The sequence below is a fragment of the Eptesicus fuscus genome, chromosome 7 (genome assembly GCF_027574615.1).
Source record: "Eptesicus fuscus isolate TK198812 chromosome 7, DD_ASM_mEF_20220401, whole genome shotgun sequence".
Lineage (NCBI taxonomy): Eukaryota > Metazoa > Chordata > Mammalia > Chiroptera > Vespertilionidae > Eptesicus > Eptesicus fuscus.
This window is the reverse complement of record NC_072479.1, coordinates 17363448-17388393: the sequence shown is the minus strand read 5'-3', so window position 1 is coordinate 17388393 and position 24946 is coordinate 17363448. Positions and strand designations below refer to the sequence as shown.

Below are 24946 nucleotides of genomic sequence, written 5' to 3'. Positions count from 1 at the left end.
CACCTTCCACTATCTCCATGGGCCTTCCCAGAGAGCTGCAAGCAACCGCTGCTTGCTCCCTTTGCTAAATGCTTCTTGCACACTTGTTTGCCAAACAATTTGTCCCTTTAAAGCACAAAGACGTATCCTGCGAAGAGTCCTGTGCACAAGTCATGGCTTTCCAACCAGGGACCCTGACAGCTCTCCAGCTAAACTACACGCCCCCCCCCCCCGCCCACCCCTTACCCCTTCTCACCTCAACTCACGATCAATACCATCCCACTCTCCGCCAAAGGAGTGGAAAGAGCCTAGGGTCCCAGAGCCTCCGTTTCTCACCAGCTCCATGGGGTGGCCTATGGAAAGCACCCAATCCTACAACTGGCACCCAACAGGTGCTCCATACATATCAGCCCTCAGCTCCATGAAGCTCCCGCAGGGGCCAAAAGTCTGAAGCAACAATCAGAAAAGGAAATGGTTAGAGTGGGAGTGGTTCAGGGGGCTGACCCAGGGCATGGGTGCCCACAAAAGTAAGAAAGACTAGGAACCAAGCATAGCCATGATGATGGGCTGGTAAGAAGAGATGAGCATTTACTGGTGACTGAGGAGAGGACCTAGAGTCTAGCTTCCCAACAAGCAAAAGAAAGAGAAGGCCTCAATTTGGCCTCGGAGGGAAGGTGAGAGCATAGAGAAGGGGCTGTGAGAGCTCCATGACTCCCTGGGCCAGTAAACAACCAGATCTGAGTTTAGTCAGTTGGATTAAGTTGAATAGTGTCCCCACAAAATTCTTGTCCACCGAGAACCTCAGAATGTGACCTTATTAGGAAATAGGGTCTTCACAGATGTAATTAGTGAAGATGAGGTCATACTGGATTAGGGTGGGCCTGGTCCAAGGACTGGCGCCCTTATAAGAACATGAGAAGACACAGAGACATACACAGAAGGAGCACATCCATGTGACAACCGAGTCAGAGGTGGGAGCGATGCAGCTAACAGCCAAGGAGCAGCAAGGTTGCCAGCAAGCACCAGAAGCCAGGATAGAGGCCTGGAGCACATTCTCCCTCAGACCCTCAAAAGGAACCCGCCCAAGGACACCTGGATTTCACGCGTCTGGCCTCCTGAACGTTGTTTTAAGCCACCTCATTTGTGGTCATTTCTTATAGCACCCCTAGGAGACAAACACAGCCCCACGAGCTGACAAAGCATCTGTGCTGAGGAGGGAGAACTTGAGTGGAAACCCCCAGGGTGGGCTCCTGGACTAGAGCCAGCTTGTTGGAAGCCAGGGTGGAGCCCTCCGTTCTCAGGGGCTTTGGCCAGTTCCAGAGACCCTCTCAGCTGCAGTGCTTCAAGACCAGTGCTTCAAGCTGAGAGTCCGGGGGCTTTCAATGGGAATGAAAGCCTCACTTGGGCCTTCCAACAGCTGCTCAGTTGTTGTTTTACTTTCCCAAACACCCGTTCTTCCATCCAAAGTCAATCCCACGTGGCTGCTGGACAGAGTCTCTATATCTGCGTTCCGCATCCTCAGGCGCTCAGGAAGACCGAGCCTTCCCAGATGCCTCCCAGCTGGAGGGCCTTTCCGGAGGAAGGTCTGCAGCACTCTGCTGGACTCCCGCCTGAACCACTCCGCCTGCCTTGTCGTCAGCTACATGTGTGGCCATGCCGCACCCACCAGACTGGGAGCAGGGACTAGATCTGCCCACCACACCTGGAACACAGACGGCTCATGAAGGAGGGAATGAGTCCAGGAACCACCTCCGTGACCACCCTTCACAGCCAAGGTGGGGAGCTGGGAGATCAGGCATACGCCTGAGGGATGGCTTGTGGGATGTTTCCAGTATTTAACTCCTTTCCCAAGTCTCCCACTACCCCAGCTCCTCACACACTCAAAGGCTTCTCCTCAGGTGCCCTCCCACCCCTTGAGAACCCAGCTCAGAAGAAAGCAGTGTCCACCCGTCAGAAGCCCCAAGAGATCATTCCCCTCCCTCACTTGGAGGGAGCCCCAAGGTTGCTGCGCCTCACCCCTTGCCTAGATTCTATTTCCAGAGCTGGACCACGAGGTCAGGGGCCTGCTGCCCCACCCAACAGGGTCCTTACCGTACATCTTGCCCTCATCCGACAGGATGATCTTGCGCCGGCCACAGGGTGGGTAGATGGCCAGGGCCTCCTGGAAGCTCTGCTCAATGTCCGGGCTCCAAACACCCTCCGCATCATTGTCGATGGGCTTGTCCAATGCCTGACTGCCCCCAGAGACGTTGCTCCCCTCAGGGGAGTTAGGAGAGCTCCACTCGTTGGAGGTAATGGTGCCGGCCTTGCCCTCCAAGGCTCCGCTTGGAGGAGCGCCTGTTGGACCTGTTTGGGCAGAAACCACAGCATTGGTGGAAGAACCAGGTGGACCACGGGACGGGGGTACCCAGGGAGTGCCAAGCCCACGACCAGTTGCTCTTCCTTGCCAGGCCACTCACTGCACAGGAACTTGGAGGGAAAAGGCCAGAGATTCTAGGAGACAGAGTAAAATGAAAGGCCTAGGAGGATGAGAGGCCTAGGATCAGGGCAGGTCATCTGCCCTCTGTAGACCTCAGCTTCCCACCTGTCAAATGAGCACAATGACCTGGGCACTCTCTAATCGCAGCTCCAAGAGCCCAGACAGGGCTGGGAAGTAGGAGACAAGGCTGGTCTGGCATTAAATCAATAACAGACAAAAAGGATGAAAAACACTGTGTGCTGCCCAGCCGGTGTGGCTCAGTGGTTGAATGTCGACCTATGAACCAGGAGGTTACAGTTCGATTCCCGGTGAGGGTACATGCCTGTGTTGCGGGCTCAATCCCCGGTGGGGAGAAGGGAGGTGGGTGCAGGAGGCAACCAATCAATAATTCTCTCGCATCATTGATGTTTCTCTCTCTCTCTCTCTCTCTCTCTCTCTCTCTCTCTCTCTTTCTCTCTCCCTCTTCCTTTCTCTATGAAATCAATAAAAATATATTTAAAAACAAAACAAACACTGTGTGCTGACAGGAATATAAAATGGTACAGCCTGTGGGAGGCAATACAGAAGAGTCCTCAAAAATTAAAAACAGAACTATCATGAGATCCAGCAATCCCTCTTCTAGGTATATATATATATATATCCAAAAGAATTGAAAGCAGGGTCCTGAAGAGATATTTGTACACTCATGTTTATAGCAGCATTATTCACAATACCCAAGAGGTGGAAGCATCCCAAGTATCCACAGATGGATAATGGATGAACAAAATATGACATATACATACAATGGGATATTATTCAGCCTTGAAAATTCTGTCACATGCCACAACATGGATGAACCTTGAGGACATCATGCTAAGTGAAATAAGTCAGCCACAAAAAGACAAATGCAAGTCCACTTATATGGAGTATCCAGAGTAGTCAAATCCATAGAGACAGAAAGTAGCAGGGTGGTTGCCAGGGGCTGGGGAGAGGAGGAGAGTTAGTGTTCATGAGTATAGAGTTTCAGTCTTACAAGATGAAAACGTTCTGGAGATCTACTGCACAACAATGTGAATATACATTTAACACCACTGAGCTATACACTTAAAAATGGTTAATATGATAAACTTTATGTGTCTTACCACAATTAAAACTTTTAAAAGTATGTAAAATAAAATGCAGCTCACCATTCTCTATGACATCCCAGCTTTGTCTGTTTTTATTTTTTATTTTCGGTTAATCCCCACCCCGAGGATATTTTTTTCCATTGATTTTTAGAGAAAATGGAAGGGAGGGAGGGAGAGAGGAGGATAGAGAGAGAAACATTGATATGAGAAAGACACATCAACTGATTGCCTCCTGCACGTGCCCCGACATGGCCAGACGACTGAACCTGCAACCCAGGTACTTGCCTTTGCCTGGGAATCAAACCCTCGACCCTTCAGTGCATGAGTTAACACTCTAACCACTTAGCGACACCAGCCAAGCCTGGCTGTTTTTAAAGAAAGCTTTTGGCCCTGGTGGATTCTCACATGTTGGGGTTCTGTCAAGTTGACTTGCTGGTGCCACCAGAAGCTGACAACACAACCCTGCCCTTGCCATCAGCATAAGACAAATTCAGTGACCTCGGCACCAACTGTCCAAGCTGTAAACTTCTGGACACAGTTCTCAGGGGTGTGGGAAGGAGCAGGACATACTAGTGATCTTAAGCAGCTTTTAGATGATGAGTGCCAGGTGGGTACCATTTACCGCCCATGGCCCTCCCTGAGCCCCCGGCCACTGAGCACAGCTGCAAAGGAGGGTCTCTCCCCATCACACAGATCCCCCTTTTCTTCCTCCCCTATTAGCCATGAGGACCAGTGTAGCCCAGCAGCCCAAACCCAGGGGTAGGAATCCAAAGATCTGAGTTCCAACCCACTTCCACCCAGGATCCTTACAAATAAGACCTTCCCACCATTCCTCATGCTTGAAGTCTCTCACCCCCAACCCAGACATGTTAGACGAACATTCCTTCACAGAGAGGTGGGTATGAGGGTCAGGGTGGTCACCATCCAGTGAAGGAAAGGGAGGAGCACAATGTGTATGAGGGAGGGTGGGGGGTGGGGCATACCCTGGGAGAGGGTGGAGGTTCCAAGGAACTTAGACTGCTGGCCCAGGCCTGAAGTTAGAAAGAGGTTAAACCATTGAAATTTAAAGCAGAAACCCTAACCCAATCCCCTCAACTTGCAGATGAGGACACTAAGGCCCAGAAATGCCTGAAGACTTGCCCAAGGTCACATAACAAGTCAACAGATCAGCTGGGTCCTGATCTCTGCCCTCACATCCCAGGCCTTTTAGCATAATTAAAGTTGGCTTTCTCTCTGTGGCTGTTAAAATCATTTTCCTCAAAGTGTGTCCAAGGGGGTCACCTGGTCTGAAAAAAAAAACACTAGCTTATTCTCCACCTGAAATTCTTGTCTTGATGCTATCATGAACGCTGAACTCTTTTTCTATACCTTCCAAAACAAAGTTCTTAAAAGAGATAGAACTTAGAAATGACAAATATAACAAATACTTTTTTATTTATATTTTAACAACAGCCGTTTTATTTATTTATTTATTTACTTTTAAAAATATATTTTTATTATTGATTTCAGAGAGAAGGGAGAGGGAGAGAGGAGAGATAGAAACATCAATGATTGTAGAGAATCAGTGGTCAGCTGCCTCCTCCTGCACGTCCCCTACCAGGGACCAAACCCAAAACCTGGGCATATGCCCCAACCGGGAATTGAACTGTGACCTCCTGGTCCATAGGTCAATGGCTCAACCACTGAACCACACAAGCTGGGAAACAAGTACACTTTCAAATACAGGCGAACTTCAGAAGAAAGTAAACCCCTACAAGCCCAAAATGAAAAACTCTAAGCTACAGTAATAAGCAGATGAGCTATTACTATAGTAGCTCTAGGAGGCAGGCATGAAGCTAATCCTATCTATTAAAAGAGTAATATGCAAATTGACTGTCACTCCAACACAAGATGGCTGCCCCCATGTGGTCAAAGATGGCTGCCGCCATGTGGACACAAGATGGCCGCCACAAGATGGCCAGCAGGGGAGGGCAGTTGTGAGCGATCAGGCCAACAGGGCAGTTGTGACCGATCAGGCCAACAGGGGAGGGCAATTGGGGAGGACCAGGCCTGCAGGGGAGGGCAGTTGGGGGGACCAGGCCTGCAGGAGAGGACAGTTAGGGGTGACCGGGCCAGCATGGGAGGACAGTTGGGGGTGACCAGGGCTGCAGGGGAGGGCAGTTGGGGGCAACCAGGCCTGTAGGAGAGGGCAGTTGGGGGGACCAGGCCTGCAGGGGAGGACAGTTAGGGGTGACCAGGACAGCAGGGGAGGGCAGTTGGAGGTGACCAGGGCTGCAGGGGAGGGCAGTTGAGGGGGACTGGGCATGCAGGGGAGGGCAGTTGAGGGGGACTGGGCCAGTAAGGGAGGGCAGTTAGGGGAACTAGGCTGGCAGCGGAGGGTATTGGGGGGGGGGCCAGGCCTGCAGGGGAGGTTAGTTGGGGGGGACCAGGCCAGCAGGGGAGGGTAGTTGGGGGGGACCATGCCAGCAGGGGAGGGCAGTTAGGGGAAATCGGGCTGGCAGGGGAGCAGTTAGGCACCGATCAGGCTGGCAGGGGAGTGGTTAGGGGGTGATCAGGCTGGCAGGCAGAATTGGTTAGGGGCAATCAGGCAGGCAGGTAGGCAGGCGAGCAGTTGGGAGCCAGCAGTCCTGGATTGTGAGGGGGATGTCCGACTGCCCACTTAGGCCTGATTCAGGATCAGGCCTAAGTGGGCAGTCAAACATCCCTCGAGGGGTCCCAGATTGGAGAGGGTGCAGGCAGGGCTGAGGGACACCCCCGCCCCCCTCCCGTGCACGAATTTCGTGCACCGGGCCTCTAGTCTTAGTAATAAAGCCACTGGATTTTAATGGCTACTCAGATATGAGACCTTAGACCTGAGAGATACAGGGAGGTTGGAACTGGGAACTATACCTCAACCCTCACAGAAAAGATAGAATCCCAACAAAATATGACAGGGAAGAATGTCTTGGCCTGAGCTCTAGGTATAAAAAACAAAGGTCTTTCCTAAGAATTTGTAACAAAAGGCCTACCCTTAAGTGGATTTGAGATTTAAATTTTATATTACTCAGGAACAGTTGGGAGGGACCAGGCCTGCAGAGGAGGGCAGTTGGGGGCGACCAGGCCTTCAGGGGAGGGCAGTTAGGGGTGACCAGGCCAGCAGGGGAGGGCAGTTGGGGTGACCAGGCCTGCAGGGGAGGGCAGTTGGGGAGGACCAGGCCTGCAGGGAGGGCAGTTGAGGGTGACCAGGCTGGCAAGGGAGGGCAGTTAGGGGTGATCAGGCCAGCAGAGGAGGGCAGGTGGGGGCGACCAAGCCTGCAGGGGAGGACAGTTAGGGATGACCAGGCCTGCAGGGGAGGGCAGTTAGGGGTGACCAGGCCAGCAGGGGAGGGCAGTGGGGGCGATCGGGCCAGCAGGGGAGGGCAGTTGGGGGCAACCAGGCTGGCACGGGAGGGCAGTTAGGGGTAATCAGGCCAGCAGGAGAGCAGTTAGGCATCGATCAGGCTGGCAGGGGATTGGTTAGGGGGTGATCAGGCTGGCAGGCAGAAGCGGTTAGGGACAATCAGGCAGGCAGGCAGGCAAGCGGTTGGGAGCAAGCAGTACTGGATTGTGAGAGGGATGTCCCAGATTGGAGAGGGTGCAGGCTGGGCTGAGGGACAAATAACCCCCCACACGAATTTCGTGCACCGTGCCTCTAGTCTATAATAATAAAAGCATAATATGCTAATTAGACTGGACGTCCTTCCAGACGAAGCTGGGGCTGTGAGGGAAGCCAGTGCCAGCAGCTGGGGGAAGGAAGGCCTACTCTTTCACAAATTTCATGCATCGGGCCTCTAGTTTACAATAAAATCTCTTAGCAAACTATTAGAAACAAAAGGAACTTCTTTAACTCACCAAAACATTATCTTCACAAAACCTACTGTGATATTATGATTTATAATAAGAACTATATATTTGGTCTTTGTCCAGCTTTCTGGCAAAGAGCTCCCACAACACTTGGAATTTCATAAGTGATGAAAGGGATGGAGGCGTCTTGCTATGTGAATGAGGTGACGTTTGGAAAGCACCTGTGGATGGGGGCTGGTGGTCAGGAGAACCAACCATGTGACTAGAGGGTTAGAACTTTCAGTGTCCCCTCACCCTCACCTCTGGGGAGGAGAGAGAAGCTGAAGGTTGATCAATTGCCTATGGCCAATGTATGGTCAAGGATTTAACCAGTCATGCCTAGGTAATGAAGCCTCCTTAAACCCCAAAAGGGCAACCAATGGGAGGGCTCGGGCAGCAAGTGAGAGGAAGCACTGAGGCTTCCTCCCCTTTGCCCTCCTCAGCCCGCTGGTGCTCACCTATGCGGTGGTCAAAAAAGAAAGAAAATCAAATTATTGAAACTTCTAAGAGGAAAAAACAACAACTTCTAAGAGAATTCAAGCAAACTCAATTACATTCTTTTATTTTTAATCCTCACCTGAGGATATGTTTATTGATTTTAGAGAGAGGAAGGGGAGTAGAGAGAAAAACATTTATGTAAGAAACATCAATTGGTTGCTTCCAGTTTGCAGGGATCGAACCCACAACCTAGGTATGTGCCCTGATTGGGAATTGAACCTGCAACCTTTTGATGTACAGGACGATGCTCCAACCCACTGAGCAATCCAGCCAGGGCTCAATTACATACTTTTATACCAGAAATAAGGTATTGGACAATATAATATTTAAAAATACTCCATTTAGAAAGCAAAACCATACTTATCTAGTGATAAATCTAAGAATAGATGAAACCTTCATAGAGAAAATTGTAACTACTTGAAAGACAAAACACCTAAGTAAATGAAGAGGAAATGGTATGTTCATAATTGGGGAAATGTAAAGATATGTTCAATGTCTACAAATAAATGGTAAATTCAATTCAAAGTTTTTATTAAAATCCCACAAGATTTCACAAAACTTAAGCTGATTCTCAAAATATGTGGAAAACCCAAGACCATTCTCCAGTTGTCTAACTCGTTGTCTTCACTCTTCCTTTCCTCTCCTTGGCTTCACATTTTGCCAGACCCATTCTACAAATGTTTTCATCAGGGTTCTGACCTGACCTCTTTGTCTTAAACCCTACACATACTCCATGGGGGATCACAAGGCTTTACAACCCCACCACATGTTTTTGATTCCCAAATCTGTATGTCCTTCCTGAGTTTAGGCCTTATTAGCAAATGCCTCCAAGGCAGCTCAAATCAGACGTCTCCAAAGTTCCTCAAACTCAACATGTCCAAAATCAAATTTGTAGCTTGCCACTGAGTCCTGTACCTCCTCCTCTCCCAGGAAATGATACCACCATCCATCCAGAGACCAAAAACCTAGGAGTGTATTTTGACTTTTTCCTCTTATCTCCCATAAGCAATGACCACAACCTGTCTTTCTTTCTCCTAAATGTCTTATTGAACCCACTTTTCCTTCTATCTCAGAGTCGTAATCCAAAGCTCCCACCAATGCTTACCTGGATAACTATGCCCACTCCACCCAGTCTCTAAGATCTATTCATTGCAGCTGGAATGATTTTTTTTCTCTTTTTTTAAAAAAGAAATGTTTTTGCTGATTTTAGAGAGACAGGAAGGGAGAGGAAGAGAAACAAACATTGATGTGAGAGAGTAACATCCATTGGCTGCCTCCTGCACCCCCACCCCCCCGCAACTTGGGATGGAGCCCAAAACCTAGGCATGTGCCCTCACTGGGAATTGAACTGGCAACCCTTTGGTACATGGGACAACGCCCAACCAACTCAGCCACATTGGCCAGAGCTGGAATGATTTTTCTACAATACAAATCTGATCATGTAATTTCCTCTACTGTTTAAAATCTTTCAATAGCTTCCCCATGATGTCAGATAAAATTATATACTCTGTAATGGGACTTTAGAAGGCCCTTCATCAAAGGATTCCTGCTCTTCTGCCATACCTTCCATCCATCTGCAATATCCTCTTGACTTCCTTCTTTGCAACCATCCCCAACCTCCACACTCAATTTCCTAAATGATACCCTCAACATGCTAAGCTCTTTCTCCACACCTGGAAGTACCACCTGTAACTTTTCTCCCCACTCCCTTATTTCACCCCTAAGTCCTGGCCAAAATGTCACTTCCTCTGGGGGGATGAGCCTGGATTAGGCACCCTCTTATGTGCTCCGACAGAGCCCTGTGCTTCTGGCATCCTAGCCATCATCCCAGGAAAGAGTGGTCTCCTTCACCACACTTCAGACCCCACAGGGACAGGGATGGTTATCTTTCTCCTAGTAAGTCCAAGCACATCACACAATGCTAGAGAACAAAAGGATAAACAAATGAATGGATATCTCGTAAGTGTTCTTTGTGAAATAATGATTTCTCTGTAGGGAGGAAGAACTGTTTGTTCTGCGTTTAGTGTCAGAAAATAAAAGAAAATCTCCATAAATGTCTGGACATTGGCATACCAGTGGGAGAGCTTGAGTTGCTGTAAATCCCTGGGGGATTTATTTTGGAGGCTTGTAAAATGGAAGTGTGATGTCTGGGAATCAAGAGACTGGTTCTGGTTGCAGTTCTACAAGCACTGTGTGACCATGATCAATCCCTCCATTTCTCTGGGCCTCAGTTTGCTCATTTACAAAACTAAGATGAGGGTTTGCTCCCACTGTGATCAAAGGTTCCTTCTGTCCTAGCAGTATCTGTGGCTCACACTCTTGCCCACACCCTCCATGTCCTCAGGGAGCTTGCCTATCCGCTGCCCGACATATCCTGCAGACTTTCACCGGTGGCTTTGCTCAGAGAGGGCTGGGGAACTGACCTGCCATGGAGAGATGTGCCATATGATGGTCAATAAGATGACATGTTAACCTGTTTGGAGCCTGACAGTCAGTACTCAATTAGAGCTATACTGTCACCATCACCACCCTCACAATCATTACTAAGCTATAAGTAAATGCCTCAACTAGAAGATCTAAAGCCCTAAATGGATCTGATAGGTACATATATCTTAAGTCCTAATACCCAATATCAATTGATGTTAATTAATTACTATTAACATCTAAAGCTTCACATGATCTGGCTTTAGCCTAGAGTTTCTGCTAGGACCTGACACTAAACACAGATGGAGAGTCCAGACCAGGTGGAGCATGCTGTGGAGGCCAGAAAGTTAGGAGAGATTCTGCATGAGCCCCGCTAAGAGCCAGAGGCTATGGTCTCCAGGCCTGTCCTTCACTCAAGCTGTGCTAGACCAGCAGATGAAATGAACATCCTGGGTTCCTGCAGAAGTTGAGCACAGGGCAGCCCAGCAGAACACCAGACCTGGGGAGAACCAGACTTGAGCCAGACGCTGCCCCATGAGGGAGGTTTTCTGAGGACCTGAACTCCGTGTCCCCAAGATTGGGTCTGTCCCAGCAAAAGCAGGGCAGCGGGTCACCCAAGGCCCTGGGCCACGGGATTCATTACCGAAATGGAGTTGCTCCCAGCCCTGTGTGGCCTGCTCCCATCTCCTGGTCTAGACTCTCCCACCCTTATCGCCCACAGCCAGGCCTGGCAGCTAGCTAGTTCCCTCACCAGGCAAACCTCCCATATAGCCTCTGTCCCTCAGCTAGGAGAATGGAGGGCAAGCCAATATCAGTCCAGAAAAGGATCCTCACTCTTCTCCTCCTTCCCCAAGTGTTCCACAGTGACCCTTGGGGCCTGCCAGACTGAGAGCCGGAGGGGGGGCCGAGCTGGGGAACAGATGGCATCATTAAGCCTGGGCCATGTGCCATGACCAGAGGAATAAAAATAATCCCTGACTTGGCTCCCAGGGCCTGGCCACTACCCCACCCTGTTCTGCCCACTACCCACCCAAAAGGCTACCAGATAGTCCACCCAATGCAAACTCTAGGCCCAAACAACACTCAGCTCCATCCTAGGGGCCACAGATGCTGGTTACTCAGGAATTTTCAGAAGATTCATGAACTTATAGGCTTTTATTCCAATCTTCCTAATAATGAGAACAACAAGTTCCTCAAAACCCCATTCAGGACAGGAAGGGAAAATGGAGAAACTGAGGCTCAATGATGGCAAATAATTTGCCCTAAGAAACTGGCGAAACCAGGCCTCAGACCCTGAAGTCCTGTCCCCTGCCTGGTCCAGGGCTGTGTCCTTAAGACACCCACCTGCTGCTCTCAAAACCCACCTCCTCCTTCGGGAGCCTTCCGCAGCCATCGGTGATCTCTAAGCCCCACCTAACTCCCACCAACATCTGGAGCTTCCAACATGCAACTGAACACATGACACTGGTATGAAAAAGTGACTGCACTTTGCTCACCTGTTTCCCCACTGGACTGTGAGCTCCCTGAGAACATGATCATTTCTCGTAGATTAGCACCCCGCACCACTACTGCCTCAGTGTTGAGAATTTAGGTAGTAGATGTCATCCTTAAGAAATTGATTCTTCCACTGATCCCCTTTCCTTGGTCAGGAACAAATCCACTACTAATTTCCTTTAGTACAATGTTTCTAACTCCTTGGGGGTCAACACATATCCTCCTATATAATAAAAGCATAGTATGCAAACTGTCCCCTCCACCTGGGAGTTCAACCAGGGGGCGGGGCCGGCCGGTGGAAGGGAGGGAGGCACCGGCCAGCAGCTGGCAGCCACTAGGGACCCTATCAGTGCATGAATTTTGTGCACTGAGCCTCTAGTAACATTATAACCTCCTCCCTATGCTCCCTCAACCCAAATTGGAAGTGATGGACAGTGATACTCAGAAAGTTTGTAAGACTGGCCTAGTGTCATCCAGAAAGTTAGAAAGAGACAATTAGGAGAGAGCCTGAGTCTCCCTCCCTATTATGAAGATAAAAATGGTTCTCTCTGCTCTTCTCCTCACTGATTCCAAGAGCTCTGGGATCTAGGGTAAAGGTTCCAGCCACATCAGGATTCTCATGAACTGTGGGCTCTGAGATCCTGCCCACCGATACCTCAGCTTTCAGTCTGCTGCTTCTCTCCTATGGCCCTCTGAAAGAGCTACCTCCTTCACCTCAGCGGCTCCTATAACTGAGAAGCTTGACGGAAAAAGAGAAGTTGAAGTTTCCTTCCAGGAGACCCATCCTAATCTTTGAAATACATTTGTCCCAGAGGTGTAAAGATGTAGAAGGCAGGGTGGTGGCTAAAGTAATTCAGAGTAGGAGTAGGCCCCTCTGTCTCAATCCCAGACCAGGAATCCTCCTTCAGGATGGTGGACTTATCTAAAAGGCTTGGTTATCAAGGCCAGGAGTCACGTGTCTGAATCCTAGGTGCTTTGCCCAATCTAATATAGCTGTGGCTACGGAACATCTACACCAAATGGAATGTGGATCTTCCCCATCCAATTCATTTCAGAGCAGAGACAAAAACTGCTCCTCCCATTATGATCCTGACTATTGCCATCGGACTAGACTCTGGAGATTGGGCCAACTGAAGCAGAAGTGCAAGCTCCCTGATTGTGGGGCGATCTCCTAGCTTTCACTGCCCTGACCTCATTTCTTAAGTAAGAACAAGAGGGGATATCAGGAACAGGAAACCCCAGCCTTCTTCCAGACTCATTCCCAGTCCCCCTCCAGCCCCCTTGGTCTCCTCACCCCCTCCTACACCCCAAGATTAGTCGCACTGTTTTCCTGCTTAGGGTGAGCCTCTGTACTTATGTAATTCCTGACACCAGTCCATCAGTAAACATCTACTGAGCGTAGGGGAACAGGGAAATATAGAAAGGTACAGACTTTCAACTACAAGATGAGTAAGTTCTAAGGATGTAAAACATGGCACTACAGATAATACCACTGTATTGTATAACTGAAATTTGCTAAGAAAATAGAACTTGAATGTTCTCAACAAAACCAAAATAATTATAAATATAATATATCTGAGGTGACAGATATATTAATTAACTAGATGAGGGAAATTCCTTCAATAATGTATGCATATATCAAATACTAGATATACACTTTAAATATCTTATCATTTTATGTAAAGTATACCCCAGTAAGCTGAAATTTTGCAAAATAATAAAATTTTTTGTTTTTAGAAAACCATCTCTTAAGTACCTATTCGTAGACTAACCTCTGAAGAAATGGGTTCAGGCCTTTAGGGGCTTAGACACAGGGATGAGGAACCTTTTTTCTGCCAAAGGCCATTTGGATATTTATAACATCATTCACGGGCCATACAAAATGATCAACTTAAAAATTAGCCTGCTTTGCCGAAACCGGTTTGGCTCAGTGGACAGAGCGTCGGCCTGCGGACTCAAGAGTCCCAGATTCGATTCCGGTCAAGGGCATGTACCTTGGTTGTGGGCACATCCCCAGTAGGGGGTGTGCAAGAGGCAGCTGATCGATGTTTCTCTCTCATCGATGTTTCTAACTCTCTATCCCTCTCTCTTCCTCTCTGTAAAAAATCAATAAAATAAATAAATAAAAATAAAAAAATAAAAAAATTAGCCTGCTGTATTTGGTCAAACATTTAATTGACTCACCCCTAATGCCTTGGCAGGGCCAGACCAAATGATTTCTCGGGCCCCACACGGCCCACGGCTGGACATTTCCCACCCTGATTTAGACAGAGGGCGGGAGGCTGGTACAGACACGCAAACACCTAAGTGCTCAAAGTGTGAGAGGCATCCGGTGGAAGCAGGTACCAGGCACACAGCTCCACCAAGGCTTGCCTCTGCCCTGGAAGGTCCCCTGGCCTCACCCACAAAGGCCTCAGGACTGTAACACCTGCTGCCTCAACTCCTCATTAGGCCTCCGCAGGCACCTTCTGTCTTCCATTCCAAGTCACTGTATTCCTCGCCAAGGAGAGCCAGGGATGTCTTAGGACCAGGGAAAATGTGCATGCCCCAAGGTTCCTAGGAGATTGGCCGCTCTGCTGTAACTCAGGAGGCAGAGGAGGAAAGGAGAGGACAGGGGCCTAGAGCCAGAGAGAAGAACCCGTCCTCAAGGCAGAGCCGGGTCAGAGCACAGAGCCCACCTCCCCAACTCAGTGATGCCTCCCCCTCGTGCCTGCCCCCTCTGCAGGACAGGCTGGGAGGCCTGACAATCATAGGAAGGAGGCCTAGCTGTTGGGAGGTACCCAGGACACTGAGGGACACAAACATTCCGCTTATCAGAGAGAGAATAATTTTAACGTTAAAGCTAGTAGCTACCATTTCTGAAGGCCCACGCTGTGCCTGGCACTGGGCTAACATCTCCTCTAATCCTCCCAACATCACCTTGAGGTAATCAGTACCACCCCGTTTCAGATGACAAGACTGGAGCTCCTGGGGTGAAGGGCTGTGCCCGAGCCCCAAAGCTCTAAGTGGATGAACTCAGCTCCTTCCCCAGCAAACCGTCTCTCACCCACCACAATGTTGCTCTGATGGCTTTACAAATAGTTTTGTGGACAAAAGGAGGGGAGCGGTCTGAGTCCACAGCATGTGGGACTTAAGTTAGGTGTGAAGAGTAACAGGGAGGGGTACCAGACCCTGACTGACCAGCAAATGGGAGCTTAGACGCATTTCTCTCTGTGGATGCGAAAGTCTTCCTGACTTTTCTCAGCACAGACCCCACTGCCCCGCAGCCTCTGGGGAAGGTCCCAGCTGGGAGGTGTGCGGTTTCCAAGGTTGGTGTAAATGAAGAAAAACCTCAGGGGAGACGTTGCCCTCCGACTTACAGGTGACATGCCTTGCCAAAAGGCCCCACAGCTAGTTGAAACGGGGACTAGAACTAAACCTCCGCCCTGTACTTTGCTGCTATACAATTACAACCCCCATGACCAGCATCTGGATGCCTCTCAATGAGGAGGAGAGAGTTGGTTCCTAGGATGGAGAGGAGCAGGTGACTGACATGCGTGGTTAAGCAGGTTCCTCAGCCAAAAAAAAATTCCTCCCTGCTTATTTTCATGCCTCACACCTCACCATTAGCGTATTAGTCTTTTGAGTCTTTCATTCATTCATTCACTCATTCAAAGCTGTATATGGAGCACCTACTATATGCCAGGCATTGGGTACCAAGTCACGTATGACATGGTCTGCCCTCAACTCCCTTCAATCTAGTGGGCAACAGGGGTTTAGGGTTCTCTGTGAAGATATAAATACAATTGACCCTTATTATTCAAAGAATATTCAGAGTCCGTATATGCAAATTCGCCTACTCACCAAAATGTGTAACCCCTAAATCAATACTTGCAGTGACTTCCTAATCATTTGCAGACGTGTACATGTGCTGAGCAACCGAAATGTAAGTCACACACGTTCAGCTGAGTTTGGTTGAACAAGGCTGCACTCTGCCTTCTGGTCTCAGCTCACACACGGTAAACAAGTGTCCTTTTTGCAATCTACTTAATGCCATGTTTTTTGCACTTTTGTGTTTTTTGTTCTTAATTTTGCTGTTTACAATGGTCCTAAGTGTAGTGCTGAAGTGCTGTCTAGTGTCCTAAATGCACAACGGCTGTGATGTGTCTTATGGAGAAAATGCATATGCTAGATAAGCTGTGTCCAGGCATGAGCCATGTTCTGCTGGTCGTGACTTCAAAAGTAATAAATCAAAATATATCTATATAATAAAAGCCTAAGCAATCGTTAGGGTCTAATAAGTAGAACCACCGGTCATTATGATGCGCACTGACCACCAGGGGGCAGACACTCAATGCAGGAGCTGCCCCCTCGTGGTCAGTGCGCTCCCACAGGGCAAGTGCAGTGGCGGTGGCAGAAGCCTCTCCCACCTCCGTGGCCGCGCCAAGGAGCAGCAAGCCGAGTGGTAAGGAGCAGCAAGCAGGCGGGCAGTAAGGAGTGAGGGGTCCCAGAATGCGAGAGGGTGCAGGCCGGGCTGAGGGATGCCCACCCCCTCCAGTGCACAAATTTCATGCACCAGGCCTCTAGTATTAAATAAAATGTCTTTGAACAGAGAGAGACATGTCTAAAGGCACCAAGATAGCCAAAAGGTGGAAACAACCCTTTCCCATCAACAGTGAATGGATAAACAAAATACAGTACTATATCCATACAATGGAATACAGTAGACAAAGGAAAATGGCCAATTTACCGCTAGAAATGAAAAGAGATGAGACAGGAGAGTTCCCAGGCCAGAGGCAGGCAGTCGCAAAGGATGAAGGAAGGAGAGGGCAAGGAGGAGAAGAAAGCAGCCCAACAGAGAAACGGGCTGGGCGGGGCTGGGCTGGGTCATGTACTCAGCTGGAAAAAACTGACCCCGGAGTGACTTTAGAAGGCTGGCCAGGGCTTGCTGGAGGCCAGAAAAAGGCCATTCTCAAAAAGTCACAAACCACACAAGCCTAGGTGTCTCAATGCCTGAGCTCTCACCACCAGAGCACCCTTCCTGCACTCTGAGTGGTGCTTCCTCCTCTCCTAACAGGTGTAAAGCTCTGCAGGAAGCTGGGGGAAGCTCGGCAGGAGTCTGGTCCACCGTGAAGCAAGTTCAGCCCTGGTCGGTGGCTCAGGTGGCTGGAGCATCGTCCTGTACACCAAATGGTTGCGGATTCAATCTCTGATTGGGCACAGACAGGAGATGGCTGATAGATGTTTCTCTTTCTCTCCCTCTCTCCCTCTCTCCCTCTCTAAAAAATCAATAGAAACATATCAGACCCTGAATTAAAATGTGCCTCTTCCCAGTAACTTATTTAACCTCCCTAAAGCTTCTGTCTTATCTGTCAAACAGGAGACCCGCCATGCAGAAAGATGAAGGGTTAAGTGAGACACACAGGTAAATTACGTGCATACAGCGCTCGCACCACCCACTCTCCCTCTCTAACCTCTTAGTGTGAAGGCATTTATCACATCTTATTTCTTGACAGAATAGGAATGGGAAGGGGGTGACAGAAAAGAAGGCAAAAAGAGGGCCCCACAGTCCTACCCGACGTAAGATGTGCTGGAACCACAGCCACAGAGAGCAGACCCGGGCAGGTCTGGCCTGGACAGGCGAGGGCTGGGGGGCAAAGACTCAGGCCTGGGCTCAGATCCAGGCTGGGCCTCATGCTGCTCATGCTGGCCTGGTATCCAGTATCCCTGGGCAAGCTACTCCACTCTTTGAGCCTGTGTCCTCCCAAATATAGTCCAGAGGTAATAATGTTACCTCCTCATGGAACTTTTATTTTTTTAACTTTTATGAGTTTTATTTATTTATTTATAATCCTCACCTGCGGATATGCTTATTTTATATTTTATTTATTTATTTATTTATTTATTTATTTATTTATTTATTTATTTTTAGAGCGAGAGAAAGAGAGAGAGAGAGAGAGAGAAACATTGATCAGTTGCCTCTCACACTCACCCCTACTGGGAATCACACGGGCAACCTAGGTATGTGGCCTGATCAGGAATCGAACCTACAACACTCCCACCAACTGAGCTACCCTGCCAGGGCCTCATGAGACTGTCTGGAGGACTGAGTTCAATCATGCCCACAGACACAGGCACAGAGGCTGGCTCTCAGAAGGTCTCCTCAGACATCGGTGGTTATTGGAGCAAGAACCAGTGTGAGGCAATTACCTCGGGAAGCAGTAGAGAAGAGAGGAGCAGAAGGAATGAGGGGCAACAGGGGAGAGATAAGTAAATAGGTGGAGAGGAAAGCAGGCCAGTGGGAGGTATGTCACCAGGGAGGGGCCATGGGTGGCTCAGAGATGAACAGAAAAGGAGGGAGATAAGATTCTTGAGTAGATACAGGCCCTAAGCCCTTGGGGTAGCAGAGTCTCTATCCATTCCCCAGCTCCACACCCAGAAGGGCCAGCATCCTACCCATCACCTTTCCAGAAGCTGGGACAAGGAAAGCTCCCCCCAGCCACTCCCTCTGAGCAGTCAGGGATGTGGGTGTCTGAGGGCCTAGCCCTAACACATCCAGGAAGTGGGTCACAGCACGTGGGTGTCCACAGACCTCCACGCTCACCCCACCCTGTGGCCTGCCCTGGAGCCACCAAAGGGGCTGACGAAGCTGTGATGAAACAAGCTTCAGGCTCCAGCATAGTGCCTGTCACAGCAGCCCCTCTGAACAGGCTCTGAAAGGAGGCAAGACCGCCTCCACGCTCAGCCTTGCCACAAATTCATGGTGCCTCTTGAGCCAGTCACTTCCCTTCTCTGGATCTCAGAGCCCCCACTTCAAACAGAAATGATGGGTAAGTAGAATATCCAGTGACAATACGATGAGCTATCAAGCCATGAAAAGACCTGGAGGAACCTTAAAGGCATATTGGTAAGTGAAAAACAATCTGAAAAGGGTACATATTGGATGACTGCAATCATATAACACTCTGGAAAAAGCAAACTGGAGACAGGAAAAAGATCCATGGTTGCCAGGGAATTGAGGAAAAGGAGAATGAACAGGTGGGGCACAGGGGATCTGAGGGCAGGGAAACTACTCTGTGTGATACTGTAAGGGCGGATACATGCCATTACACATTTGTTAACACCCACAGAATGAACAACACAAAGAGTGAACTCTGATGTAAACTATGGACTTTAGTGTAAGATGTTAATAATAGGAGCAAGTGGGGGAGAAGGGGAGGAACTATCTATACTTTCTGCTTAGTTTTTCTGTAAACCCAACATTTTTCAAAAAAATAAAGGCTATCAATTTACAAAACAAAACAAGCCCTAGCCGGTTTGGCTCAGTGGACAGAGCATCAGCCTGTGGACGGAAGGGTCCCGGGTTCAATTCCAGTCAGGGGAACATGCCCAGCTTGTGGGCTCGATCCCCAGTGGGGGCCGTGTAGCAGGCAGCCGGTCAATGATTCTCATCATTGATGTTTCTATCTCTCTCTCTCCCTCTCCCTTCCTCTCTGAAATCAATAAAAATATATTTAAAATAAACAAAAAAAACAAAACAAAAAACAAAGGCGGGGAGAGTAGGCCTTGCATGTTTTTTCTCCACAGGGCCTTTCCTCAGGGTTCTAAAATAAAGCAAAATGTAAGAAAGTGCTTCACTTTAAGTAGGCCTGTCCTATGAAAATTCAGATCTCAAAACAGATAACTGAGCCTTTGCCTGACAGGACTTGCCACTGAATCCTGTCAAATGGCGATCCCTCTGGAAATTGACAGAACTGGAGCTCATCCACGCACACACAGCAGGCTGCTCACCAAATGCTTGTTTCCCAGACCTGGGGTGGATCTGCCTAATCAGCTGCTCACCCAAAGAGACAAGACCATGCCCCACCCTGCCAGGACCAGAGGGTGCACCCACACCTGGCACCCATGCAGCACAAGGCACTCCAGGTGGGGGCTCTGAGTGCAGGCCCTGCTCAGGGAGGAGCCAGGCAGGGGCTCTCGGTGCTGGGGAGCAGCCCTCCAGTGCCCAGGGCATCAAGGGGCCTGGGAGCCCCCAGGGCTCTGGAGCAACCAGCATTAGCAGCTCCAGGAAAGCAGGGCTCCCTCTTCAGCTCTGCCCACACTCCACCTCTAGGCCTTAATCATCTCTGGAAAAGGCATGTCCCCGGGAAGAATGAAGACCCCAGCATCTGGACAGTGCCAAGCTCCCAGGACACAGGAGTGGACAGGATGGACTGAGCATGAACAAGACGCAGAAGGAGCACCCATCCCACCCTTGGTCATTTTTCATAGAAATGTTCTTCCATCTCAGAGCCACTCTGCTCAGACAGAGACACACATGAAGATTGAGATGCTCTAGAAGTTCCAATGGCCCCAAGCCCTCAGACCCTTGGCTGAGGTCACCATCACAGAGGACCCACCCTGACCCAGAAAATACACCCCACTGATTCGCTCTTGCACCAGCCACACTCCCACCCAGTGGCTTCCCCCTGAAGGCCTGACACATGCCCCACCTCCCATTCCAGAATGCATGGTCACCCAGTTTGGAAACAAGGCCATGCAAATGGCTGGTACCCAGGCTGGGCACAAGCATTTGTTGTTCTGTATGGGACCAGCCCAACCTGACCCAGCCAGCTACGCGGAATAGACCAGGCACAGCCAACCAGACAGGGAGATGCCCAGCAAACCATGCTCTACGGCGAGTGCTAAGCCAGGAACAGACTTAGCCAGGGCCTTCCATGAAGGCCCTGTTCCTTCCTGCCTTTTGCATAGGTCAGTCTCTAGGTGTTTTCCCCACCCAGCCCCCCACCCCGCCTCATCCGAGCCCCACTTCACCCTTGAAGAAAGGTCAAGGCTTATGACACCAAACTCCAAACCTCACTCTCAGAGTCCCTCACACACATCATCTTCTTTTGGAGATTTTTCTCCCTAAATGAGTTTTCTCCAAAAAATTTTTTTTAAAAATGTGTAACTCACACATCTGACTTACATGCAAAATATTAAAGAACTCATAAGAAAACATGGACGAAAGATTTGGATTGACACTTTACCAAAGATGTTATATGAATGGCAAACACCTGAAAAGATGTTCAACATCATTAGTCAGTAAAGAAATGCAAATTAAAACCACCGTGAGATTTCACTCCACACCCATTAGAACGGCAAAAACAAAAAGAAGCCTGATATACCAAGCGCTGTTGAAGATATGGAGCAAAGGAATGCTCATGCTTTGCTGGTAGGAATGCAAAATGGTATACTTTGGGAAGAGTTTGGTGTTTTCTTAAAACATTAAACACACACGTGCCCTATGGAATACCATTCCCAGGTATCCCCACTCCAGGAGAAATGAAGGCCTGTGTTCACACAAAAATCTGGACATGAATGTTGACAGTAGTTTTACTCTTAATTGACAAAGGCTAGACACAACCCAAAAGTCCTTTAATGGGTGAATGGAGGAACACACTGTGGTGCATCCATCCACACAATGGACTACTACTCAGCAAAAGAAAGGAATGAATTCTTGATACACACAACTTGAATGGATCTCAAAACATTATGCTGAGTGGAAGCAGCAGACTCAAAAGCTACATGCCGTAGGAGTCCATCTGACATTCTTGAAAAGGCACAACTACAGGAGAGCAGAGTTGTCCGGGGATGGGCTGGGGGAGGGGTCCTAGAGGGGCAGCGCAGGAGGGCACTGTTTGAGGAGACAACAGTTCTCCTCTTGACTGTGGTGGTGAATACCCAACTATGTGTATTTGTCTAAACCCACAGAACTGTGCACCACAGAGCCAATTTTGCTGTATGTAAATTTAAAATTACATTTTAAAAAAGTCCTCCTTATTCTGCCCAGAGGTCCCAGCTTCAATCTACCTCTTCCATCAAGACCAGTTATCTCCATGACTATAGCCCTGAAATCACTATTTTTTTCTGTCTTCCCAGATTTATCCCTCTCTTCCTTCCTCTCTCCCTCTGTCCCTCTCTTATTTATACACAGCGCAATCAAAACCCTACCCATCCCTGCCCGGCCAGCGTAGCTAAGTGGTTGAGCATCGACCTATGAACCAGGAGGTCAAGGATTGATTCCCAGTCAGGGCATGTGCCTGGGTTGTGGGCTCAATCCCCAGTGTGGGGCGTACAGGAGGCAGCCAATCAAGGATTCTCTCTCATCACTGATGTTTCTATCTCTCCCTTCCTCTCCATTCCTCCCTGTAATCAATAAAGAAAAATTTAAAAACCACGCAATAAAATGTTACTATAAATTTAAAAAGTTAAAAAAAAAAAAAAATCTGCCCTAGCTGGTTTGGCTCAGTGGCTAGAGCATCGGCCTGCGGACTGAAGGGTCCCAGGTTCAATTCTGGTCAAGGGCATGTACCTTGGTTGCAGGCACATCCCCAGTAGGAGGTGTGCAGGAGGCAGCTCATCGATGTTTCTCTCTCATCAATGTTTCTAACTCTCAATCCCTCTCCTTTCCTCTCTGTAAAAAAATCAATAAAATATATATTTTTAAAAACGCAAAAAACCCTATCCATCCCACAAAGCTTGCTCAAGTGCCTCCTCCTCTGTGAAGTCTTCCCTGACTCCTCCCAGCTGCATCAGAATGAATCACCTTGACCAGGCACCCCCTTGTTTGTGCCTCTAATTAGCCCTTCTTTCATCTTACAGGTTGTCAGTGTTGGCTTTCAGTCTGTCTCCCCTGCTGGATCACAAGGACCAGGTCTTCCCTCCCCATTCCCCACACTGCACCTGGCACAGTCCAGGCACACAGTGGGCGCTCTGAGACCACAATGGGTTGGCAGAGGCCAGGTGCAAGCGGAGGGGGCTGATGCCAAGAGCACTGGGCTGGCAGTGCCGGGCTGGCAGTGTTCTGAGTGGGGCAGCAGAAGCCACTGGCACTTCTCTTGCACAAGCAGCACCACTACTGCCTAAACCTTCAAATACCAGAAGTGACCTCTGCTCCATTCCAACACGAGGTCATTCAGTACACGATGGAACATTTCTGAGGACGCTTTTGCTTCCTCCATGCCGCCCAGCACAATTCCAAGCCCCAAGCAGAAAGATGGTCGGCGCACCCCTGTTGAAGGACCGGAGCCTCTCCTGTCACCAGGGTGCGTCATTTCTCACTTCCGGAAGGCCCCTCTGCAGCAACAGCATCTCCTGTCACCAGGGTGCGTCATTTCTCACTTCCGGAAGGCCCCTCTGCAGCAACAGCAGGTCAGGCCCATCTGCTCGGAGACAAGTCCATTGTGTAGAACGCCCAGGCACAGGCACAGGGTACCGGTACCACCACAGGACCACTCTGTGACGGGGTTTTCCCAAGCACGTCACCAGCCTCTCTTTACCAATTCTAGCTGGTCCAGGGTTTAGGGACCATCTATAAGTGATTTATTTGATAAAAACGTATACAGTGATTAGCATTTGCCAGGCAAAAAACTAAGCACTTTATAAACAATAACCAACTTAATCTTCACATCAACCACATGAGGTTGGTTCTACTAATATTACCATGCCCACTCTGCAGAGGAGAAAATAAGACACACTGCAGTTAGATAACTGGCTCCACAGCTATCCTGTCCAAACTTAGCCACTGGCTTCTCGTGGCTGCTGAGCACTGGAAAAGTGGCTAATTCAAACTGAGATGTGCTATTAAAGTGTAAAAGAATACATGCTAGATTTCTAACACTTTGTATGAAAAAAAGGTAAACTATCTCAATTGTTTTAAAGTATTGATTATATGTTTAAAAAATATTTTAGGCATAGTAGTTTAATAAAACATATTATTAAAATTCATTTTACCACTTTCTTTACTTCTTAAATGTGACCCCTAGATGACTTAAAATTATATATCTGCCTTATGCCATATCTCTATTGGACAGCACAGGTCTGGAGTCTGTGCTCCATGCTGGAGCCATCTTTCCCTGCCCTCGCCTCAGGGTGCAGCCTGTTCCTAACACCTGTTCATGCAGCTGGTACAAAGATGATGGGGAGCCAGGCAGTAACTCCCACATCTCCCCTTTCTGTCACCTCTAACTGCCTGGACCCTGCCCCACCCCACCCCCACATCTCTCAGCCTTGCCTCCAGCAGGAATCCCAGAATGTCAAAGTGGGAAAATACCTCCCACATTGCCTACTACAATCCCTACTTGCTGCATGTGGAGAAACTGAGGCCCAGAACCACATGGATGACGTAGATGTCATGTGGTCCAATTTCCCACCCAGTGCAGAGACCTCCAACGCATCCCTAACGAGTTCCAGGTAATGAAATTCTATGTAGTTCTAGGTGGTACTACGTAGTGAAACCGACTTAGAGCAGATGGAGCTGACTTACTATTGCTGCAAAGAGGGCCCGCCCTCTGGCAATGAGAAAGGACACACCCTGATGACGGGACGGGTTCCAATCCTCATCTGCCCTCTGCTAAGACACTCACAACACCAGCAAGCTCCAGACTTAACAGGTCAGGGTGTATCCACCCTCCAAAAGCAGAGGTGACTCCCAAGGTGGCCCGAGCAGCTCAGAGCTTAGTGGACTAAGGTTTCTCTGACACAAATCCCACCACACCACTAGGCAGACTCGGTTTAATGGGGCGGGGCGAAGACTCAGATCGACCTGGGTTCAAACTCCAACCCAAGCATTAATCTCTGTGTAACTTTTCTCCTCTTCTGTACAGTAAAGGTTAAAAAACAAAACAAACAAAAAACGAGCCCTACCTCACAAAGATTAAAGGAGATGATGTAGGCAAAAATGTCTAGAATAACACCTGGTACCTAGTAGGCACTTCATAAATGCTCCTTTCCCTTCCCCTTCCTTTGTCAAATGAAAGCCCAAATATGTTTTCACCACAGGAATTGACAGTTCCTATTCTATACTTATATAATTGATGCTCTGAACTTAAATGCAGGATTTTACACTTAAATCTATTAGATTTCATCTTGAGGAAAGTGTTCACATTGCTAGATAGCAAGTAATTTTTAATGGCTAAAAGTTGAAAACAATTTTTAAAAGTGCCGTAGGGTACAGTTAAATAAATTAAGGGCCATTCTGCCTGGCCAAGTGTGGCTCGGTGGTTGAGCATTGACCCATGAACCAGGAAGTCACAGTTCGCTTCCCAGCCAGGACACATGTCTGGGTTGTGGACTCGATCCCCAG

The 24946-nt window shown here is 48.8% G+C and overlaps 1 protein-coding gene across 1 annotated transcript in view; it reads right to left on the bottom strand.

Moving 5' to 3' along the window:
* The window catches only part of TEAD4 (TEA domain transcription factor 4), a 69686-nt gene that overhangs the window by 36485 nt on the left and 8255 nt on the right, over nucleotides 1–24946 (bottom strand). The window contains exon 3 of the mRNA XM_054718389.1: nucleotides 2071–2325. Within this exon, the coding sequence (XP_054574364.1) occupies nucleotides 2071–2325 (255 nt within the window). The remainder of the gene's footprint in view (nucleotides 1–2070; nucleotides 2326–24946) is intronic.